This window comes from Apteryx rowi, unplaced genomic scaffold (assembly GCF_003343035.1).
Source record: "Apteryx rowi isolate R43461 unplaced genomic scaffold, aptRow1 scaffold_55, whole genome shotgun sequence".
NCBI classification, from domain to species: domain Eukaryota; kingdom Metazoa; phylum Chordata; class Aves; order Apterygiformes; family Apterygidae; genus Apteryx; species Apteryx rowi.
In genome coordinates, this window is record NW_020450816.1 from 2174811 (window position 1) to 2194946 (window position 20136).

The 20136-nt window shown below is 39.5% G+C and overlaps 1 protein-coding gene across 12 annotated transcripts in view; it reads left to right on the forward strand.

The window, feature by feature from the left end:
* Positions 1-20136, forward strand: part of SPATA5 (spermatogenesis associated 5) — a 227248-nt gene that overhangs the window by 122780 nt on the left and 84332 nt on the right. Inside the window, exon 14 of one of the 12 annotated variants that reach the window (XM_026081421.1) lies at positions 5076-5103. The exons of the other annotated variants lie outside the window; for them this stretch is intronic. Within the exon in view, the coding sequence (XP_025937206.1) occupies positions 5076-5096 (21 nt within the window). The 3' untranslated portion in view covers positions 5097-5103. Of the gene's footprint in view, positions 1-5075; positions 5104-20136 lie in introns of those variants that run through there. 12 annotated transcript variants of the gene reach the window in all.

Genomic DNA, 20136 nt, shown 5'->3' on the forward strand with positions numbered 1-20136 from the left:
AGTCGGGAGGCCCCTTCCATGCTTGAAACATACATAAATGATGAAAACAATTAAATGTGTACATATTTTACAAGATTTAACTTGACAAGCCTGAATAAACTAGCTTCTGCCCTGCACCTTTGTTCTTGCCCTAGGTCTTTCTGTGTGTTTGTGATAGACTTTCAACTCAGTCAAAAAAATTCTTCATAACCAAAAGACTTGGCATCGGAATTAAAACGCAACTGTTTGTTTAAAGAATTGCTCGTACCTTTCCCATTACTTTGGCAATGTGACTATTACAGGTAGGAAAATTAAGCCACAAAATCCTTCAGAGCCCCTTTTGTTACAGTGGTTCAGTGCACATATTTTCACAAAAGGATGTCCTGCAAAACAGCTTGCTGAAGAGAAAAAAGTTGTATGTGTTAGAAATCTGTCTTTTTCAGGCTGAATTTATGTCTTTACCTTACATTGTTTCAAGGTTTTTTTCTAGTTGTAAATAGTAAATCTGTCTGGAAGTCTGCACTGGTGTATCTTGAAGGCTAGGTGTAGTTGTTGGCTAGAACTATCGTTTTCTTATCTTGACAAATTTATTTTTGTTATGATTTTATATGTTACCTGATTAAACAAAATATATTTTTATGTAGATGTTCAAGTTCAAAATATTGCAATCAGTGATGATTTCAGGAGGGCAAGTATGGTGCTGAGAATGTTGATTCAAACTTTCTTTGTGGAAGCCAGTGGGAATATTTTTACAGTGCTTGGCCTTGGGGAAGTGGGTTTTTTGTTTTTCTTGGAGAGACGAAGTCTAGTTCTATGTTGCTGACCTTTGGGTTTGGGTGTTTCAGTGTGTAGTTCCAATAGCTCTGTTACTGTATTGCTTATGAACTTGTTCCAGATGCCCTGATACTTAATGCAGATTTATGCATTGATACAACTTCATGAACCAGTGAAAAGGAATAGCTTAGTGATTTTCAATGATATACAATTTGTTTACATTGAAGTTTAGAGGTATTTCAGCTTTCTGATAGCAGCTATCCTGCTAGACTGTCAAGGTGAGAATCACCCCCAAAATGTCTTATGTTTTATAGCACTAACTTTATATAGAAAAAGAGATTTGGAAGGGTACCTTTAGGACCAAACCTTTCTTTCCCAACTGAAAGAATGTCCTTCATTAGCTTAGCATGGTGGGTTAAGGATATCCTTACTCACTCAGGTGTGCGTGGCTGCATGTGCTTGGCGTGAGGCTCAGAGGTGCTATTCCACTGCAGCCCAACTGATTTGCATTGCTGGATGGGCAGCATCAGTCCAGCAAAAACACAGGACCACACTGGCTTTTCCTTTTTTTTTCCAACTTTTTCTGTTAAATATAGTGACCTGAGTGGTCAGAAAGCATAATTTCCATATATCTGTAACTTTCTAAGTATAAAACTGTATATGTGTGTGTATATATACATATACGCATGCAGATAAATATCCAATAATATAAAGGTGAGGAAAAAGCCTGATGGCATTTGTTTTTATTTCTAAGTCATGCTCTAGACTTCCTCAAGTGTTACAGTTGCCTTTCTGGTTGTAATGGTTTAATTGGAATAATGGCTTATTGGAAGATAAAGGGACCCAACTGCCAGAACAGAAGTACATCTAGTAGGAAGGATGTTACAATTTAGTAGAAAATGACAGATTGCTGTAACTTCTTTATAATTCAGTAGAGCAAACTGAAGTTTAGAAATACTATCTGTTGATAGGAAATAGTGCCAAGAAATGCTTCATGCTCGGATATATTTATTCAGAATTTAAAATCAGCTAATGCAAAATTTTGTCTGGTTGTTTTCATAAAATACAGAATGGCAGAGGAATTAACACTCTCCAAGGAAAAACATTCATTTGAATCCCTGGTAGGGTGATAATTACATTTGGGGAAACAGAATTCCTCCCTGCCCCTTCCGCCCCCATCTTCCTTTCTTTCAACTCAGATGTTTTGTAGGAATAAGGGGTTTTTTTAAAAAAAAACTTTTTTAGGGATCACCATTCAGAAATTGTCATGTGCCTCTTTATCTCAGTAACCTATAACATATGATCTGTGCTGCAAAACTGACATAACCATCTTGGAAAAAGTATATTAAAGGATTCCCATTTCTGATTTTTCACACATGTCTTGTTGTTCTTTATTATTTGATGACAGACTAGAAGATATCCAAGAATGATTTAAAGGACATAGCAATTTGGAGGAAAACTCGTCTTAAAGAAAAAAGATGTTGTTATGATTGTAAAGAAACCTGAGACGTGAAATTACGTAGCTTGCAAATAGCACTGAGCTCAATTTACTGTATATCTGTGTGTGATGCTTCTACCTCTCATATGAATGTAAATTAGTATTACCTGTCAACAGGTTATTATTCTGTCTATTTTGCCTGTAACTATTATAGAGAAAAAAAGAAAAAACAAAAGCTAGCTTTGGTCCTGACCCAAAATCTGATGAAGATGGTGGAAAGGTTTTTATTGACTCTATTGCACTTGAGGTCAGATCCTTAGAGGTTTGAAAAATCCATGAAAGGTCAACAAAATCAGAGGTGTGAAAAAGAAGAACTTTACATAATTTATTTGATTACTGTGTCAAATCATAGCTTAATTCAGAGCAAGCACTTCAACCCTGAGTACAGAAAAATAATTGTTTGACATTTTTCGTAAAGGAAAGCTGTACTGAGTAATTGTAATATGAAAGTTTCAGTATCTTTGAAGACTTAAAATCGAGTCTTACAGTGATGGAAAGGTAAGTGAATAGGCACTCATTGAAAAGGAACTGAACATGCATTAATACTTGAGGTTATGGTTAGACGTTTGACAGTGGGTTGCTGCTGCCCCCTGCTCCATATGACCATGTGTGTTTACATGCCTTCGTGGTGAAACGTAGTGTGGAACTTAGCTAAAAAAGGAACCCAGCAAAAAATAACCTTTTAATTTCCATTTCCCCAGTCTGGTGGACACACGTGCTTGTGACTGCACAGCGCTCAGGGGGTGCGATGGTGGGAATGTGCGGTCAGGAGAGGGGTAGCAGCAGCAGCTGCTTGTGCTGGCACTGCTGCTGGTCTGGTACCACCAAACTCGGTGGTGTGGGAAACTGTTCTGCCAATTTACCTGATTATTTTCAAATCTCAGGAGCATGAGCCTAGCCAGACTAAAGATTCACCTAATCTAATGTCCTGTCTCTAGCAGTAGAGAAAGAGTAGGTGCCTGAGAAAGAATATAGGCATTGCCCAAATTCCCGAATTGCTCCTTGGAGATACAGAACACTAGCATGTTTGTCGTGAATATCATCTACAGCATTTTTTCTCTGCTGTGTATTAAAGTAATTGCCACAATATGCACAACCAAACAGTATATTTACCAAGAGAACTGCAAACATAAAAAACTCCTGGTTCTGAACCTTTTCACTAAGACTGTTAAAAATGTCATTATACTGCACTAATACAATGTTAGCCTGTGCCTATAAAATATAGTCACAACTTTTAAATTTTGTTTTAAAATTATTTCTGGTTTTCCTGTATGCATTATAAGCATTGTCTTTTGCAGTGGCGTTTTCGAATATTGGCAGACCAGCTTTATTAATAAAGGAGCCTTCAGGATATTTGCAGCTAGCTAGATGGTGTTCTGGGTACCATTCCAGCACTAAATAAGAAACTATTTGTTATTTTTTTGTATGCAGCAGTAACAAGTTTTAACATTAAAGCATTATGGTATCTGATTGCCTACAGGAAAGGGATATAATATTCACTTAGCAGCCAATGAATGAATGATTAAAATCTTAAAAGCATTTAATAAGATTGAAACACAGAGCAGGGCTGTTCTCTGGTGTAAAGTTACAGAAGAGGTTCACTGGGTCAGAGAAAGAGTACTGGAGACTGATTTTTTTGGGGGGGGTGGAACAGTGTTATTTCTACTGTCAAGTCAAGACAGCTCTGAAGGCAAAACCACAGAAGAGTGGTGGTTTGCTAAAAACAGCACAAAACAAAAAAATTGATTCCACACCTGTAATATGTCCAAAAAAACCCCCTCTTCATTATACAAAGATATGGTACATACACTTTCTATCCTGGTCATTAGTTTAAAAAGAGCCTCCTATCTACCTCACCCCCCCACACCCCTAATTACCCAAACACTCAGAAGACTTTATAATTAAAAAGAAAGATCAGTGGGTCAGAAGCTGGTGTCCTGAGTGTTTTGCAAGGCAGGCTACACGGCAGTAGGGCAAGGTTGTTCCCGCCAGGCTCGTGGCTTACTCTGTATGTTCCTGGTGTGCGACTGGAGTTATTTCTTCCTCATTAATGACACCGTACCTGTAGTTGCAGGAAGGCTGTGCTCTGGCCATAACTATTAAGGTAACATAAACAGAATCTGAATTTAAGGTAAATACTCAGCTGAAACTGTAATTCAATGAGATGCTTAAGCACATGTCCAGCTTTACTGCCTCTGGCAAGTCCTGTAGAATAATGTGACAGCCGCATCTTGCTTGCTTTCTTGTTCTCTGTTAAATACACTGCATTTCTTAAATGTTGCTGCAGTTAGTACAAAAAAACTCGTGAAAGGGTGAAGTAGCCTGCATTTTCATGCCTCTTTCCTCTAGACTTAACACCAGACTTAAGAAGGTGACACCTATTCAGATGAGCAAAGAGATTTAGTTTAATAGCTTTTGGATGCAGAGTTTTTGGCAATGTTTGAGTTTTGTAAATAATTGTTGAAGCATAGGTTCTTACAAATAGCTGATGAAAGAAAACAGGCTGTGCAATAATAAAAGTAAAAGATACAGCTAAAGAATACTGTTCTACATTATGTAGAATAAAACGTAAAGCAACACCCATTCAGCGTTTCGCAGGACTCGTTCTCCGACATGTACACATACTCGCTTGAATGAATTTGAAAATGACAGGCTGTTTATTAATGACTTCTGAACAGTTCAGTAGATCAATATATTGAAAAATGTTTTGTTTTGTGCTTTTGAGTTTGGCAACGTTGAGTTCCATCTCTCTTGAAGACCAGAGGTTATAATCTGGTTCTGTAAGGAGAGTGCGTGCTTTTGTAGCCTTTTTTTTTTTTTTCAGTTTGCCAAAGATTACCACTAAAGAATTTGTTGTGAGCAAGGAGAAATCTCCATTGACCTGATGTGCCCAGACTGCCAAGCTGCAGTCTGTGCCTGCTGCTCTCTTGCATCCCCAGAATGAGACATATTAAGAATGAAGCGGAGGGAAGACAGGGCTTTGAAAAGGTGAAATGATCTTTATTTAATCCTCCACAGTTTGAAGGAACTTTGTGTCTGCTGAGTAAACCAGACTGGAAGTCCTGCTCTTGCTTGAAGTGTAGGAAGATGTATCTCTGAATGCGAGAGCTGCAGTTAGTTCCCTGGGATTGGTCCTCCCCACTGCCAAGCTTGTGCTTGGAGGGAGAGGGGTCGGGCTGTGCAGCGTGAAGTGACGACTTCCCAGGGGCCTTGGAAAGACATTGCATGCCGTAGTCTTCACCTGAGAGTGCTCTTAGAGTAAACCACGGGGTAGGCTGGTTTGTTTTTTGAGGGTGCCGAACTGTTTCATTTTTCCTCCATTACAATCCTTCTGTCATATTAAACCTGCGTTTTGAGTAGAGAAATTGGATTTGGGTGGAAGAATAGGATCTCTGCTTTGTTTGCTTATTTTTCTAAATCATATAATCAAAATTTCGAGTTGTGGGAATGGAAGGTTGCCTGCCTCACCAGCCAGGTGAGAGCGTGCAAACTCCTTAGCCCAGGCAGGAATATCAGCCTCAAGTCAGTAATCTGTGTCCAGTGCAGTCTAACTAACTACTACAAGTTTTTCAGTATATTTCTCCTCTCCAGATTCCATAACTAATGTTGATTTTCAACTTTAAGAAAGTAGCTTACCAAGATAAGAATCTTAATCCTGTCGATAAAATAACAACAGCAAAAAAGGCCAGGCTAACAGGTTTCTCTAACCCAGAAGTCTGAGGTATTAGAAATATGTTTTTCCTTCTCTTTTTCTGTCTCTCTGACCCTCGCTCACCGTCAGTAGAGCATCGTTGCTCTCCCTTTGCCTGTCAGCATTAGTGGCGGCAGCCAGTCTGACCTGGAAAGAAGCTGACACTCTGGAGATCTCTTTTCAAACCCGGAAATGTCAGTAATCCCCTCTTTTGTCCGCCCTGTTTATTTAGGGCTTGAGTGCCTGTGTCACCTGGTGACATTGCCAGAAGGCAGCCGGAGGTTTTGCCTAGCTGTGCCGGGGGTTGGGTTTGGGTACGCGCTGGGTGCCCTACGTGCTTGTGTCAGGGAGGGGAGAGCTTCGGGGCGTCCCTGGCCGCTGCAGCCCAGCGGGTCTCTGTGTGCAAGCGCAGCGGGGTGGAAGGTGCCCGGCTGCGGCGGCAGCGTGGCCCGGGAGGGCTCCCGCCCCTCGGCTGGGGACGCTGCCTCTCCCCCGAAAGACGCCGTGTTGTTATTAGCATTGTACAAAGTGTGCTACAGGGGGCTGCGTGTGTCATACGTGAACCGAACCACGGAGGTTTGGTTTCCACAGGCTGGCAATGATGACCCAGGACCTAGGTCGGTCTCACATTGAGAGCTTGAGCTCTTCTTGTCCCTGCAACCCCTTTTTCCCAAGCTGTAGTGTGATTTCTTGCCAGCTTTGAGGGGCAGCTCCATCGTGAAAGTTGTCTGTGCTCGGCGACGTGAGCCCCAGGCAGCTCCCCTAGAACGATGCCTGGGAAGGTGACTCGTTTCACCAGAAGGTGTTAATTTTTATTTCCTGTGCTAAGCAATTGTATCTGCTTAGGCTATTTCCAGCTTAGAGATGGCTGTGATTTAGCATGGATGCAGTGGTGTAGTACTTTGTGCTTTAGGAGTCCTCAGTATGAAACGAGGCACCATTTGTTCAGCCCTATTACAAGGCTGCCTAACTGTACAGTTGTTTCTACAAAGTCCTGCTGCCTGCTGTGAAGCAGTACCTGCTTCTTGTTAGCTGGAAAAGCACAAGCACTGCTTGTCAATGCTTTACTCCTAGTTAAAACTTAGCACTTACAAACAAAAGTTTTAAATTTTGTTGTCACTAATTTAATTGAGAATATTCTCAGTAATCTGGATTTTTCTCTCAATAACTCTATCTTAGAATAAAATTAGTTTACCATTTGTTTTACCAGTATTAATTGACAAACCATAAAAGAAACATCAGAAGCAGGAGATCAAGATATTTCTTGTTCATCTGATTGCTCAGTCTAAGTGAAGAAAAGAGACTTTTTAGACTGTTGCTCTTCAAATGCCTTGTTCACAAAACACTCTGTACCTTCTCACATCACAGAAATGTTTTTTACTTTTCCATTGCTGTTTTAGCCTGTCTGTCTTAGTTGCTGGGTAAAACCTATCTGCGTAGATCACCAAGCAAGGATACATCAGATGGGGTTACATTTCAAGGTCTTCTGCAAAACCTGTATGATTTTGCTGGTAGAAACCAATTGTTTTTTCTAGCTTCCCTTTCTCTGTCTATAAAGTGGAAGTTCTGACATTTTTATAAGTACTTTTTTCTATGTGAAAATGTTGCTACTTATGGTTAGAAAATCAAAGTTGTTAGTTTTTAATTAGTTGAAGCAGTAACTATGTGGCATACTTGTTTTGTTTTTATATTTTTGCCAGTAAGAAAAACAAGCATAATACAAATATTAAAGGGCTGCAAAATCTCAGAAATATGGATTCTGGTTAGGCTTTTGATAGTGTCCCGGAGACATCTACATGTTATTTCATTTTGAAATATTATAAGTGGGCAGAAACTCTAATTTTTTATTATTTATCAAGTGGTAATGCCTTTGGACCCTGTCTGGGGACTCAAGCCCATTGCTCAGAGGCAGAACGCCAATAAGGTTTCTGACCAGAAGAGCTGATGATCTCAGTACAAGACTTGAGACAACAAATGGCTACAGGCAGAAAGGTGAAAACAGCAGAGCAACAAAAATCATGTACTGCCCTCAGCATGTTAATAGACTAAGTTTTGTGAGAGTTGTGGGTTTTGACATGGCCATGTGTGTTTCATAGCTGTGAGGAGTCTGAAGAAGTATTTGGAGGACATGAAGGGTGAAGATTATTGGTATAAAGTACTCCAAACTTTGCTGGATGAGATGCAACGTGTATTTTAGATTTTGTTCTGTGTTTCTGTGTGTGTATGTGTTTGCTTTGGCCTCTAATGTTTTGTTTTTTGTTTGCCAGGCCTCTAATGAGTGAGTGATAGAGGACAGCAAATACAGACTCACCTGAGGCAGGAGTCAGTATTTTGATAATGAGTGAATCTATTTTAGAAATGTTTTGTAGAAAGAACCTGCAAAGTTTAGATCACATCAAAGTGTGAAGAACTCAGGAAATGGTGCGAGTCAGAGGGGATCAGGTTATAATCTTGACTGACAGGGTAGTATTCTGGTTCATAGTGAATGGGAAAAGCGATGGGCATAAATCAGCTGCTGTATCCATGTTGTTCCTGAGCTGCCGGTGGCTCTCAGTGCAGATTTTTTCTGAGAGGCTGGTCAAGATTTTGGTTTGAAGAGAAAGTGGCAAGACTGCAACAGAGAAAATTTGTGAGGAGTCATTATGAAAGTGGTAGTTGTGTTTATGTTTGTGACTAAGCATGCCCAAAGCCAATCTGCAAGGGGAGGAAAGAACCAAAGGGAGTGAGCAGCTGGACCCCTACAGAAGGTCAGAATATAGGAAATTGGTGGAAGGAATCACTGCGGCCAAGTTTTGAGAGGACAGATGTGCATAGCTATATTGATGTCAGCTAACATCAGAGGAAGATGGGGAAAAAACATCTGAATATTGGTGAGGAAGATGATATCAGACTGTGTGTGTGAAAGAGGTTTTGGTGGAAAATGTCAATTAGAGAGAGTCTGGGATTAGAACTGGAGGAATGGGACTCCACACAAAGATGAGAGGAGGTTTGGGATTGGGGCAGATGGGGCAAAGAGAGCGATCTTTAGGGTGGTAGAAACTAGGTGCTTGTTTTTAGAATGAGAGAGTCGAAGAGCCCAAGAGGTTGAGGACAGGATGAATGTGAATTTGAAGGACCCAAGCAGACGACTTGAGTGGGTCCAGAGTGGTAAGTGAAGGAGTGACTGGAGAAGGAGTGAGAAGAGGGAAGCTGCAGCCTGGACAGAAATGCAGATGTGAAGATAGTGGAAAGTGGGAAGGTGAAGGTGTTATATTTTGATATCTTCTCCAGGAAGAAATTGTCTGGATAGTGTGTGGAAAGGAAGTGGAGGCAGGGAGGAACACTGAATGAAAGTTGGTAAAAGAGGCTTAGGATTTTAGAAATTGGTTTCACTGAAGTTGGAGAAGTAGAGCTATGAAGGTGCAGAGGAGGAAATCAGCCAGACCTTGAGATTTCCAGCAAAGGTGCTCCACAGCACGAGGACAGGAGCAGAGGAAATGGATGTTGGTACATCTGGGAACACTGAAGCTGCACGCCAGAAGTTTGGTTATCAGCTTGTGAGTGAATATAGATAGTGTGCCTTGATTCACTGTTTAAAAAATTGTTGCTCTGAAAAAATCCTCAAGCATGTTGTCCTTTTACAAAAAAAATTATTCCTGTCCTAACACGCGGTAAGTTGGCAGGCAAAAGTGCGACTGTTCCTGCACTGTCTGGAATTTGGACAGTTTCTGTCTGTAACCTCTCAAATAAAGGTAACAATAACAAGAAGTCCTTGCTTTAATTTTTAACTATAAATTAAAGACTTTGGTTTGTAGTGTCAAGAATTTAGGGCTGGAAGCTAGTTTCTGCCACCTTGTTCCGTTTATACTTTTAATCTCATTTGATGAGTAATAGAAAGAATGGGCACTCAAAGTGAAACGGAGTCAAGTATCGTGAGAGGTATTTTTAGAATTCACAGTAAAACTAGTAAGGCGAGAAGAAACACAGATAAAGATACATTCAAGAAGTTGTTCTCAGAACAGCTCACATAAACCAAGAAACCCAGGAAATTTAGATCTAGGAATGATATGCTGTCTTTAGCTAGCTGATTGCAGGGTGGTGGGAGTAATAATAGTGGTGACTTCCATCTCATACTTCTAGACTTCTAGAATTTTAGAATTGTATCTACTCATAAGCAGTGATCAATGGGTAGATTAAAAACACTACTTAATCATCATTGCAGATGTTCTGAGCTTCAGTTGATTAGTAGCCAAATTTTAACGTTAAGTCAAAATACTCTTTGTGATGCACTGATTCTTTTTTTTTTTTTTAAACACTTCAAAGAAATAAAATGTTACTGGGTGGTACAAATCCGTGAAAGATATTTGTGTATATATGTGTTTGGGTACAGATATATTATTTATTGACTCTCAGTAACTGTTTTCAATCTACTGGATACTTTGATATTTTTTAAGTGACAGAAAAAATAAGTATTACCAGGGGACAGTGTAAACATCCCTTAAATTTATAAAAGTCTTTTGGACCATGATCAAACCTAGACTACCCACACAGGTTGCCTCTGTGTCTTGGAGAGCTTCCTTTTCCATATGGACACTGGACTTCTGAGACCTGTGCTCAGACATACTAGGTGACATATTTGCACTGCTTGTCAGGTTTCAAATAGCTGTGCTTGAGCGTCCAAGTGTTGCTGCGGTGTCCTTTTTCTGCCCACCATGTCCTTGAGGAGATCACAAAGTGCGTAATGGCCATTTCCTCCTATTTCTCTTCTGTCAGTACCTCGGTGAAGAAAATTGATTCTCCATGGCTAGTTCAGGAAAGGGACCAACATTTACTTTCACTGTAGAGACTACAGCCAGGCAGGAACTGCACTTGAGCTTAAGCGCAAGTTTGCCGGGACATGTTGCCCAAGCCACTTGTTGTGCTTGGGCTTTCAGCAGAGCTGGTGTTGCCCTCTCTCGCTGCCGGGGTCTCCTTGGTCCAGCCTGGCGGCACAGTGCTCGCCCGCCTCTCTGAACTGGGGGAGCTGGAGTCTGGGAGTACAGGTGCAGCTGAGGTCCCCTTCAGGGACAGCTGTTTTTCCTGTGCTGCGGGTCGAAGGCATAGGCCTGGGGTTTCTTTGCCGAGACAGCTCAAAGCAGACCTGTGGTATTGTATTATTCCCCAAACTGCTCGCCAGCAGCTCGTCACTAAGCCAGCCTGCTGCACCTTGCTTTTCCACTTAGGGCTTTACTGTAGAGCTGAGGTTGCTTCTGCTTGCTCCATGGCAGTGATTTAGAAGTTTATAAGAACTTAGAAATTGCTTGAGGCGTAGGAGAATTAAAAGACTACACAAGCCTAAGATTAGAAGCAAAAAACTGGGTGCTAATTTGACCACCGACTTCCTAGGAGGCTTCTGACAAACCACTAGAAGACTCTGCTCCCCACTTTTGCACACTTGTAAAACTGTCATGTGCCTTGTTTTGCGGAGGTTTTTATGGAGATAAATATTACAATATTTTGAAGATGTAGAGTTATAAATTATTAGCCTGACTGCTTGATTCTGTTTCACACCATCCCTCTGTAAGTGTTTTTATGCATAATGTTAGTGTCTGTAGCTAAGTACAAAAGGATTATTACAAATGCCATGGAAGAGGAAAGGATTTATTTTATTTTATTGTTTCACAGTCCCGACTGCAACTGTCACACCTTCTAATCTTGTTCACTTGCAGAGTAGCTTGCCTGGCAGAAAATCCACTGCAAAATTGCAGTTTGAGACTAGGCTCCAACAGCAAGTCCTTGTCAGTGCTAGGACTTTAAAGCAATGATCCGTTTAGCTGCTGGGTTTGGGGAAAAGCATGAGAAAGTAGAGTACTGACAGGTCATCACATAGTTTCTGGAGATGCGAATATTTGGTGGTTTTGCCTCTTTTTGCCTTCTTCCCCCTCCCCCCAAAAGTGCTCTACTAAAGGAAACATTTTCTGCTAATTATCTTTCCCAGTAATACTACATGTCTGTATGTTTTGTGTGAACTTACAAATGAAAGTGAATTTTTTAGTGTCAGTGCTCTAGCTTTAACACTCACTCCCTCGGTTTACTGATTCAGAGTAGAGGCCTGCTTTCTGCCCGCTCTGCATCCTATTCATTTTTGTTGCTCCAATATAACCTTTTAATACCAAGGACCTGAGTGACCTTGGCATAGCACCATGAATCGTATATGGGAAATGTAAAGTTAAGAAGAAGAAATGAATTGAAGTGTATTTATGGTCAGAAAAGTAATTGTAAAAAATCTCATCTTACTCAGCAGATATGCTTCCTGTGTATGTTTGGAGTTGTATCTGCTGACTTTTCTGACAAAAATAAACCCACAGGGAACTTAACTGGCTCTCAGAAACCCAAGATGATTTTGCAGGCTGATGATTAGTGTGTTTCTGTGAACATATTTATATACATGTTGAAAATAAACGGTATCCAATTTAGATACTATTGAGAGACACAAGACAGGGACATCCCACAGCGTGATTTCATTTATATTTATTTATATAGATTTATAAAACTCATTAAGTGTGCATTCTGGGCTCTGGGCTCCTGGCACATAAATCTACATGTGAATCACTAATTTATTATTATTTTATATAAAGGCCTGCTCAGCACATCTTAAATCAGAGCTGTGCACAAACTAACACTAAAACCAACAGCAATCTGCAGCCACATAAATCTCTCCAGCCTCCATCCATCTCCTCTTTGGAGCTCAACTGCACTTTACATCCAAGATCGTGTGTGGCGTATTGCTGGGTTGGAGGCATTCAGGAACCAGTTACTCATCAGTTACCCCCGGATGAGTTTTAAAAATTGCTCTTCCCCAAAGCAATCTTCTTTTTCTCTCTCCACCTTGCCCCTCAACCAGTAAAACTTGTACTGTGCTGAAGGTGTCCCAGAAAATTGTCTGGGCTGTCATCCTTTCTCTAGGTTGTAAAGATGTTTTTTATTATACTATTAATTCAGCATGGTGTGACCTCAGCCATGTTGCAGAAGCTAGAATTTTCAAAAATACCCTTCTCAAGCTATTTCAGGACTGAGGGCCCATCATCTCACTAAAAGTCAGTGAGAATCAGGCATTTGGGACTCCCATTCTTAAAATGCTTGGAAAAATTTTGAAATGTGATCCCTAGTTTAGGTGTACCTTCCCTATCTGACTTACCTACTCATATTTAATCCAATTAAACAAACTGTGGCCATGATTCAAAAGATATGTGACTTCTGTACCCATAGCTGCTCCCTGCTGGCTTTTTGGTGGACTGCTCCAGAAAGAAACCAGTATTTTCTACTATTTTATATCCATTAGTTGTCACATTTCTCCCCTGCCTTTGCCTCCCTGTGGATGAGAATTTCATTTTCTTTGACAAATGCTATGTAGAACATTTCCCGTGTGTGATACCCAATAGTCAGTTGAATTTAAATTAACAACATGTAGTTATTTTAATATATAAACAGAATCAAAAGAAAGCAGAAAGTAAATAGAGGCACTAACATCTATAGTGTCCTGAAAAAGATCTTAGAAGGCTAGTTGATTTGCTAAATGCAGGGTCATGGGCCCAAATTCATTCATTCATGGGAAAGTGGATGCAATACCATTTCATACACAGTTACTGATAGAAGTCTCTAAATTGAACCACTAGAAGGTAGAGAAGAAACTGACTTCTTAAGTCATCTAAGCCACCTCCCTGCTAGTGCAGAGTTGTTCTCTGTAGTTAAAGCAAACTGGAGGATAGTCATGTCTGTGCTTAATGCAGAAATCTGCCTAGCTTCTGACAGCATGCTGGAGTTTTAGCCTGGTTGGGGCTGGCATCTCTTCAGAGAAATGACATGCAACAGGTACACATAATTGTTCTAAGTCACACCTTGCTCGAAGCAAATTTCAGTTAACATGTACATAACAGCTTCATGTTAGTGTCCTTTTATTTGGGAATGAAATGCCTTTTAGACCTGAAATTTCTAGAGAAATACAGACACTTGTATAAAACCTGTGAATTGTGAATACAGGCAAAACACCAAATTAATGGGCTATGAATAAATCACACTGTATACAAGAACAAAGTTACCATTATCATGTGCCCAGTGTTCTATTTTCCAGACTTTCCCTATACTTTTTAGCCTTGCCAAAACTCAAACAATTATTTTTGTATTTTTCATATGCTTTGCCAAAGTATTATTTAAAAAGTGGGGAAGGGTGTGTACAAAAATAGAAGGTGCATATGGAAAGAAAGCTTTCTTGTAAAGTTTTTGTTTTGGGAAAAGAGGTTATATCTTGTCTAAGAAATATTTTCAGACTCCAAATATATTTTTTCCTAGTGGTTTCTTTCTTCCAATTAGACAGCTTGGGATGAAAGACCTACTTTTCTTCTCTGTCCTCACATAGTGTGGATTAATTTTGCCTGTGAGTGATATAACACACACAAGCAAGAATACCAGCCTTCTGTACAAACATTAATTAGGATGATCTTGTCTACACAGAGGGAGTCACACAGCAAAGCAAAATGAGAGTGTTAGCATTGCAGAATATTCTTTCTTCTCGAATACTTAACTCTCAAGACTGGAGTTTCCCTGAGCAAACTGCTTTTACTTTTGCTTCTTTTTCCAATATGATACATGTAAGTACATAGAAGGGTTTTGAAGGAATTGCAGTTGATTTTGACTGGAGAGCATTTTTTCAAACAACTGATTAATATGCTCAAGCTATCAAAAATTATGTGTTATTTTGATTAGAAGGGATACAGACCCATTACTTATAATGGGTGAAACAAGTGCCTACATCTCTGGTTCAGGTGCATTTGAAAGCCTTTTGTTTTTTGCATAGCCTGTTGCAGTCTTACCTTCTCTGACTTTTTTTTCCATTTGTTTCATTCTGTGACACCGAGATATAAACGAAGCAGATAGATAGAAAGATGGGGTTTATGACTCCCTAAACTTGTATGTTGAATTGCACACCCAATTCTTCCATTTCTATTACCCAGTATAAAATTAGATGTCGATATTCTAGTCACTAGGAAATTATTTTGAAACATTTAAGCAGTTCTTGCATGTAGGTCCCACTCCATATTAAAGGTACATTCATAAACAGATTATGCAGGCTTACTGAATGGGTAGTAGGTGTTCTGGACTTCACGTGCACCAAGAACTGCTAGGTTCCTTGTAAGGCTGGATTATAACCACAAAAGTAAAGACTGCGCATGACCATACCACGCTTACAACATCTGCTAATCATTTATTCCTAAGGGGGACTCCTGCTTGTTCACACTGCTTTCAGCAGCTCTACATTGACAAAGATAATTGGTAGATTTTACTACTTGTCCAGCTTTGCCGCTGCGCTATTGCATGTGCTCCTTACAGACAGCTAGGGGTAGCTTTCTGGATGGCAGCCTCCTGTGCTCATATGCAGTGCCTTCTACGCTTAATTAAGTTTTGAGGTTTTTGTTGAAGCACCCCCATATCGTTCTGAGTCATGTATTCTCAAATACGTGACTCGGTAAGATTTTAGAGTGCTATTTGATTTGCTGTTAAGGCTAAAAAAAAGAAAGAAGAAAAAGATTCTCAGAGTGCCAATCTTAAATCCTTACTTAGGCCTCGGTTAAGCACCAAAGTGCTTAAGCAGTAGTCTTTTATTTCTAATAAGGCCATTCACTGGCTTTTAAATACAACATGGCTTCCCTGGATTACAGCTTGAATTCCTTGGTCCTGAGCAACCATTGGCTTCCCTGAGCCCTGACTGATGTTCCAGGGTGGTGCTGTATATTGGAGACCGAGCTGGTTGTGGGGGAACCCTGTTGGAAGTGTGCATCTTGCCCACTACTGGGAGTGCAAGGATTTTGTGGAAAAGCGTGGATTTTGTCTCTAGCAAGAAAAAGGAGGACACTGTTGTGCAGCTCAGTGGTTAAATTGTTAAAATGAAAAACCTGAGTGCAAAGGTAAAGATGTAACAGTTGTTAATTGTATTTACAAAGTAGAACTTGTTCTCTGTCCTCTCTAATCTGCATAATATTTAAAACAGAGCCAAATGGTTTGCCAAACTTTTGTGGCTTCCAGGCACCTTAGGATGTTCCCTTATACACAGAGAAAGGTGATTACTGAGGTTCATCATGGGGTACAAAAAAAGAGAAATGGCTGCCGTGGTGTGTGTGATGACGTGGGGGGACATCACTGATCGTTGGACAGAATTACTTTAGCTCAGTCATTGTGTGTGCCACAACTACTGTTTCCAAAGTCTGAGTGGATGTGGTCAGCCAGTAAATACACAGCGTCTACTGAATATCATTTACTCTGCCATACACCATTTCATGAAAGGCTAGCTATCGTTGTGCTGTGGTAATGACTAGGGGCGCCCATACGCAAATAAATGATAGAAACCTATTCCGAAAATCTTGCAACTTAAACAGACAGCAAAAGGAAATATCACACAATAGTAATAAAAGTATTGTCAGTTACTCTGTAGAAAACTGTTTCTTTTCTTGATAATTCTAGATACTTGAGGATATTCAGAAAATAGCTATATCTCATTAGAGTTCCCTGATTGTTCTCCTAGTTGTGTCCTTTTGACAACCCTATGTTTTTAGTTTAAGGAGAAAGAGAAAATCTTGCAGAAATTTTTCTGTGCACATTTATTCTGCATATATTTACATCTGCTTCTGTGTAAGTATCTGTATTGCTTTAATTGTTTATTTTTCCATTTTATTTATGCACAGTTCTATAGCCAGAAACCATTTTTAAAGATGTTTTCTTAAGAATATAATTTCAAAATGTTTGATGCATGTGAGATTCCCATGTTATGTTACGTAAAATGTGTTGTTTGGATTTCTACCTGTTCCTTGGAATAATTTTGACAAAACAGTTATGCTTCTTCTCCTCTGTGTGATATGCTGTCTCTCTAGTTATCTCAGGGGAAATGACATTAAAAGGGTCCTGCTGCTACATCCCTACTGCACTCCGTGCTCCTCCTCGAGGTGACGGGGCTTGGAGTCACTGCGGGCAGATGGGAGCGAGCTGTAAGTTAGCATGGGGTACACTAAGAAGCTGGTTCTCATTTCGTTGTTATCATTTGCTTGCATGATTGATGGAGATAATTCTCACTTTACTCTCTGCTGAATCAGGCCCAGAGTTTTAGATACCCCAGAAGTCTGTAGGTTCAAGTACTTTTTGTCTGATTTTTACCCTAACTCCTTCAAGAGAATTTTATGTTCTATGACCGCCTATGGAGAAGAAAAATTCTTAGTAATATATTACACTGCATTCATATCTACTTAGTCTCCTCTGGAAGTCAGTATGTTTTCATCTTTAATCAGTCCTCATTATCTAGGCATTGCTGCAGGAGGAACCTCCTATTTTTGAGGAATATTCCAAGCCAATTGGCAACTAAGGCATCCCAATGTAGTTAACAGAGAAGGATCTGGCCTCACTTAGCCAACAGTGTGTGAGCGTACGTGTAACTGGAAACATTTGTTTTCCCTCTGTTTGTGAAGTTGGGGAAGGCATGTTGCCAAGAGAGGAGCATCAAACAATGTTGTAATGTCTTTTGATGTTTCTTGCTTGGTCTTAAATCATGCTCTGATGTTAATTAGTTTTGTGGGGTGCTTTTTTTTATCATTTAATGATTCAAGTATATAAAATAATTTTCTTTGCCTACACCAAAATATTGCAGACTTGGCAAGATGCTACTTGAGGTTAGAGAGGCTACATGAAAGCTGGTGTCTTATTCAAAAATCAGTCTGTAAAAAAGAGAACAAGTGTTGCTACAAATTCTTTAACAACTTCAGGGTCTGTAGTGGCAAATGTTGAGACCTTGTCAGGGACTGAAAAGTGCTTTGAGTAGCTCCTAGAGGACTAGAGGCAACACAAAGCAAAACGTTATGAGGTGGCACAAGGTTTGTAAAACCCTAGCAGCTAATATATGTGCTTAATAACTTCTTTCTTTCTGAATCTTTCCAGTATTTCTTTCCTGACCCAAATAGTCTTGCATCCTCAGAACACCCTTCGTGTTTGCGTGGTCTTTCATAACCTGTTATAGCGTATTTGTGTTCAGTAAAATTTTCTTAATTAAGCCACCATAGGGAATGTCCTTTAAACTGAGTAGGGCAGTCATTTAAGAGAACTGGTGAGTAAAAACCAAAATTAAATGAGAAAAAACCCTGTGAGAGCTGAATTGTATGCATTGATTTAGTGACTGCACAAAGCAAAATAATTATATAGGGTTTGTTCTTAGTTTGCCTATGTTATGCTATTTATTGCATATTATGATTCACTGTCCTGGGGCTAAAATTATTCTTTAGCATAAGTATTAAGGGGTGCGCAAATAAGATGACAATTTTATTAGTGCAAGTGCATGTACTGCTAAATGGTTTTGTTTTTTTCTTACATATTTCCCTGGGGTTTGTAATAACGATGATGAAAGTAAAAAATGTATTCTCCTTATATTCTGGCATTTCTTATCGTCATAAAGTGGTGGAATTAATCTTTTCTTTATGGATAGTAAGTTTTTTGTTATTTAACTCCAACATTGAGGGGCAGAAAGGGATTCCTCCAAGATAATCAGCCTGATTCCCTTTATAGTCTAGTGCATTTTTATAGTCAGTTAGAGATTTTAGGACATTAATCACTTTCCGTATTTAGATATCTAATTTAGGAAAAAATGAATTATACCTGGGAATCCCCTGACTATGAGTCACACAGAGGGTGATTAGCTAGAAGTTAGGTATCTACATTTAGCCAGATGAACTCAATTTCAAATATATAAACTGACATTTTTGTTTTTTATGGACATGACACAACATTCTGACTTATTTGCCCCTTAAATAGTAAGAAAAATATCACTGAATTAATTAAAAATTTTTAGGCCCTGTACTCACATGCATATACCATTGCTTCTCTCTCACCAGAAAGATGAAGCCCCAAAATCTTTTCAACAAAATTTTCATCAAAATAGGCACTTTCTGAGAAATATTTTGGAATTAGCAATATTACCAATTTTATTTACAACACTGTTTGTCAAGAACTGTTACTATTGTCAGTCATTTTAATATTATAAGATCCTGTGTATAGATGCTACAGATGGTTTTGCTAGTGTATATAGCTAGTGTTTGTAGATGATTTTGCCCACATAATATCTTCCCTGCACAGAGATTACGAATTTTAAGCATTTCCCTTCTTAAAATCATCAAAAGCTTTGGCCTGTGTAACTGTGTTCTGAGAGATGGGAAGAGAAGTGCTTTAAGTATAGCTAATTATTTACTTACCTCATCAAAGGAAATACTTTTGCTTGAGGTGGGTATGTGACTCACTATACTTATCTGTGCCTTTCCCTCCGCTTACTATAACTTTTAAAATATTTGAAGTAGAGATAGTGGAATGTGAAGACACTTCCAGAGCTATCAGCTGGAATATCAGTGTGCTGGAAAATAAACCCAACACCCAAACGACTGTGGACACACAACTATCAGGGGACTTGCACGTAGCTTCTAGCAGTAAACAGAAATGGGCATTTTTTTATTATATTGTTAACGTGCATAAACTTAAGAGCCTGTGGCATCTCCAACGGCTGCATTTTTTATGAATGGATGGTAATGAAGAAGGTGCATTTTGGAGAACGGTGAGTCCCTCAGACCCTCTGGACTTCTGACCGCTGCTGTGGCAGCAAGCGTTTGTGCAGCAGTGGGCAAGACTCGGGAGAGGGACCTACGGCAGTGCGTCCTACCAGGCTGCTTAGGTTCAATGAACAAATGTATTTCCAGCTTGCCTGCCATTTTCTACTCAAGGAGATCCTTAAATCTTTTTTTTTTAATTTAAAAATTTAAAGGCATTATGTATGTGAATTTCAAAAGATTATAGATAAAATCAATCAGATGGATTTAACAATATTAATGTATATGTGGAATTAGCATTTGGGTTCATTGTGTATTCTTTCAAAACCATGTGTTAAAGCACATGAAGGTAACACCTCTTAGCTGTCCTATGTTACAGTTTAGTGAAGTCCATAGAGTTTCTTTCGATCAGCTAATTCTGAAAATGCTATGTCTTCACTGGCAAGGTAGCATAACACATACCTGCCTCCTTTCTTAGTGAAACTGTAGGTCTAGATGCAGTTTAGAATAATTACAAGTCATCTGGATAGTGCTGCCTATATTTCAGATTGTTCAACACTTTACCAAATGATTCAGTTTTAGGACCCTTTATACATTATGATAATTTGCAG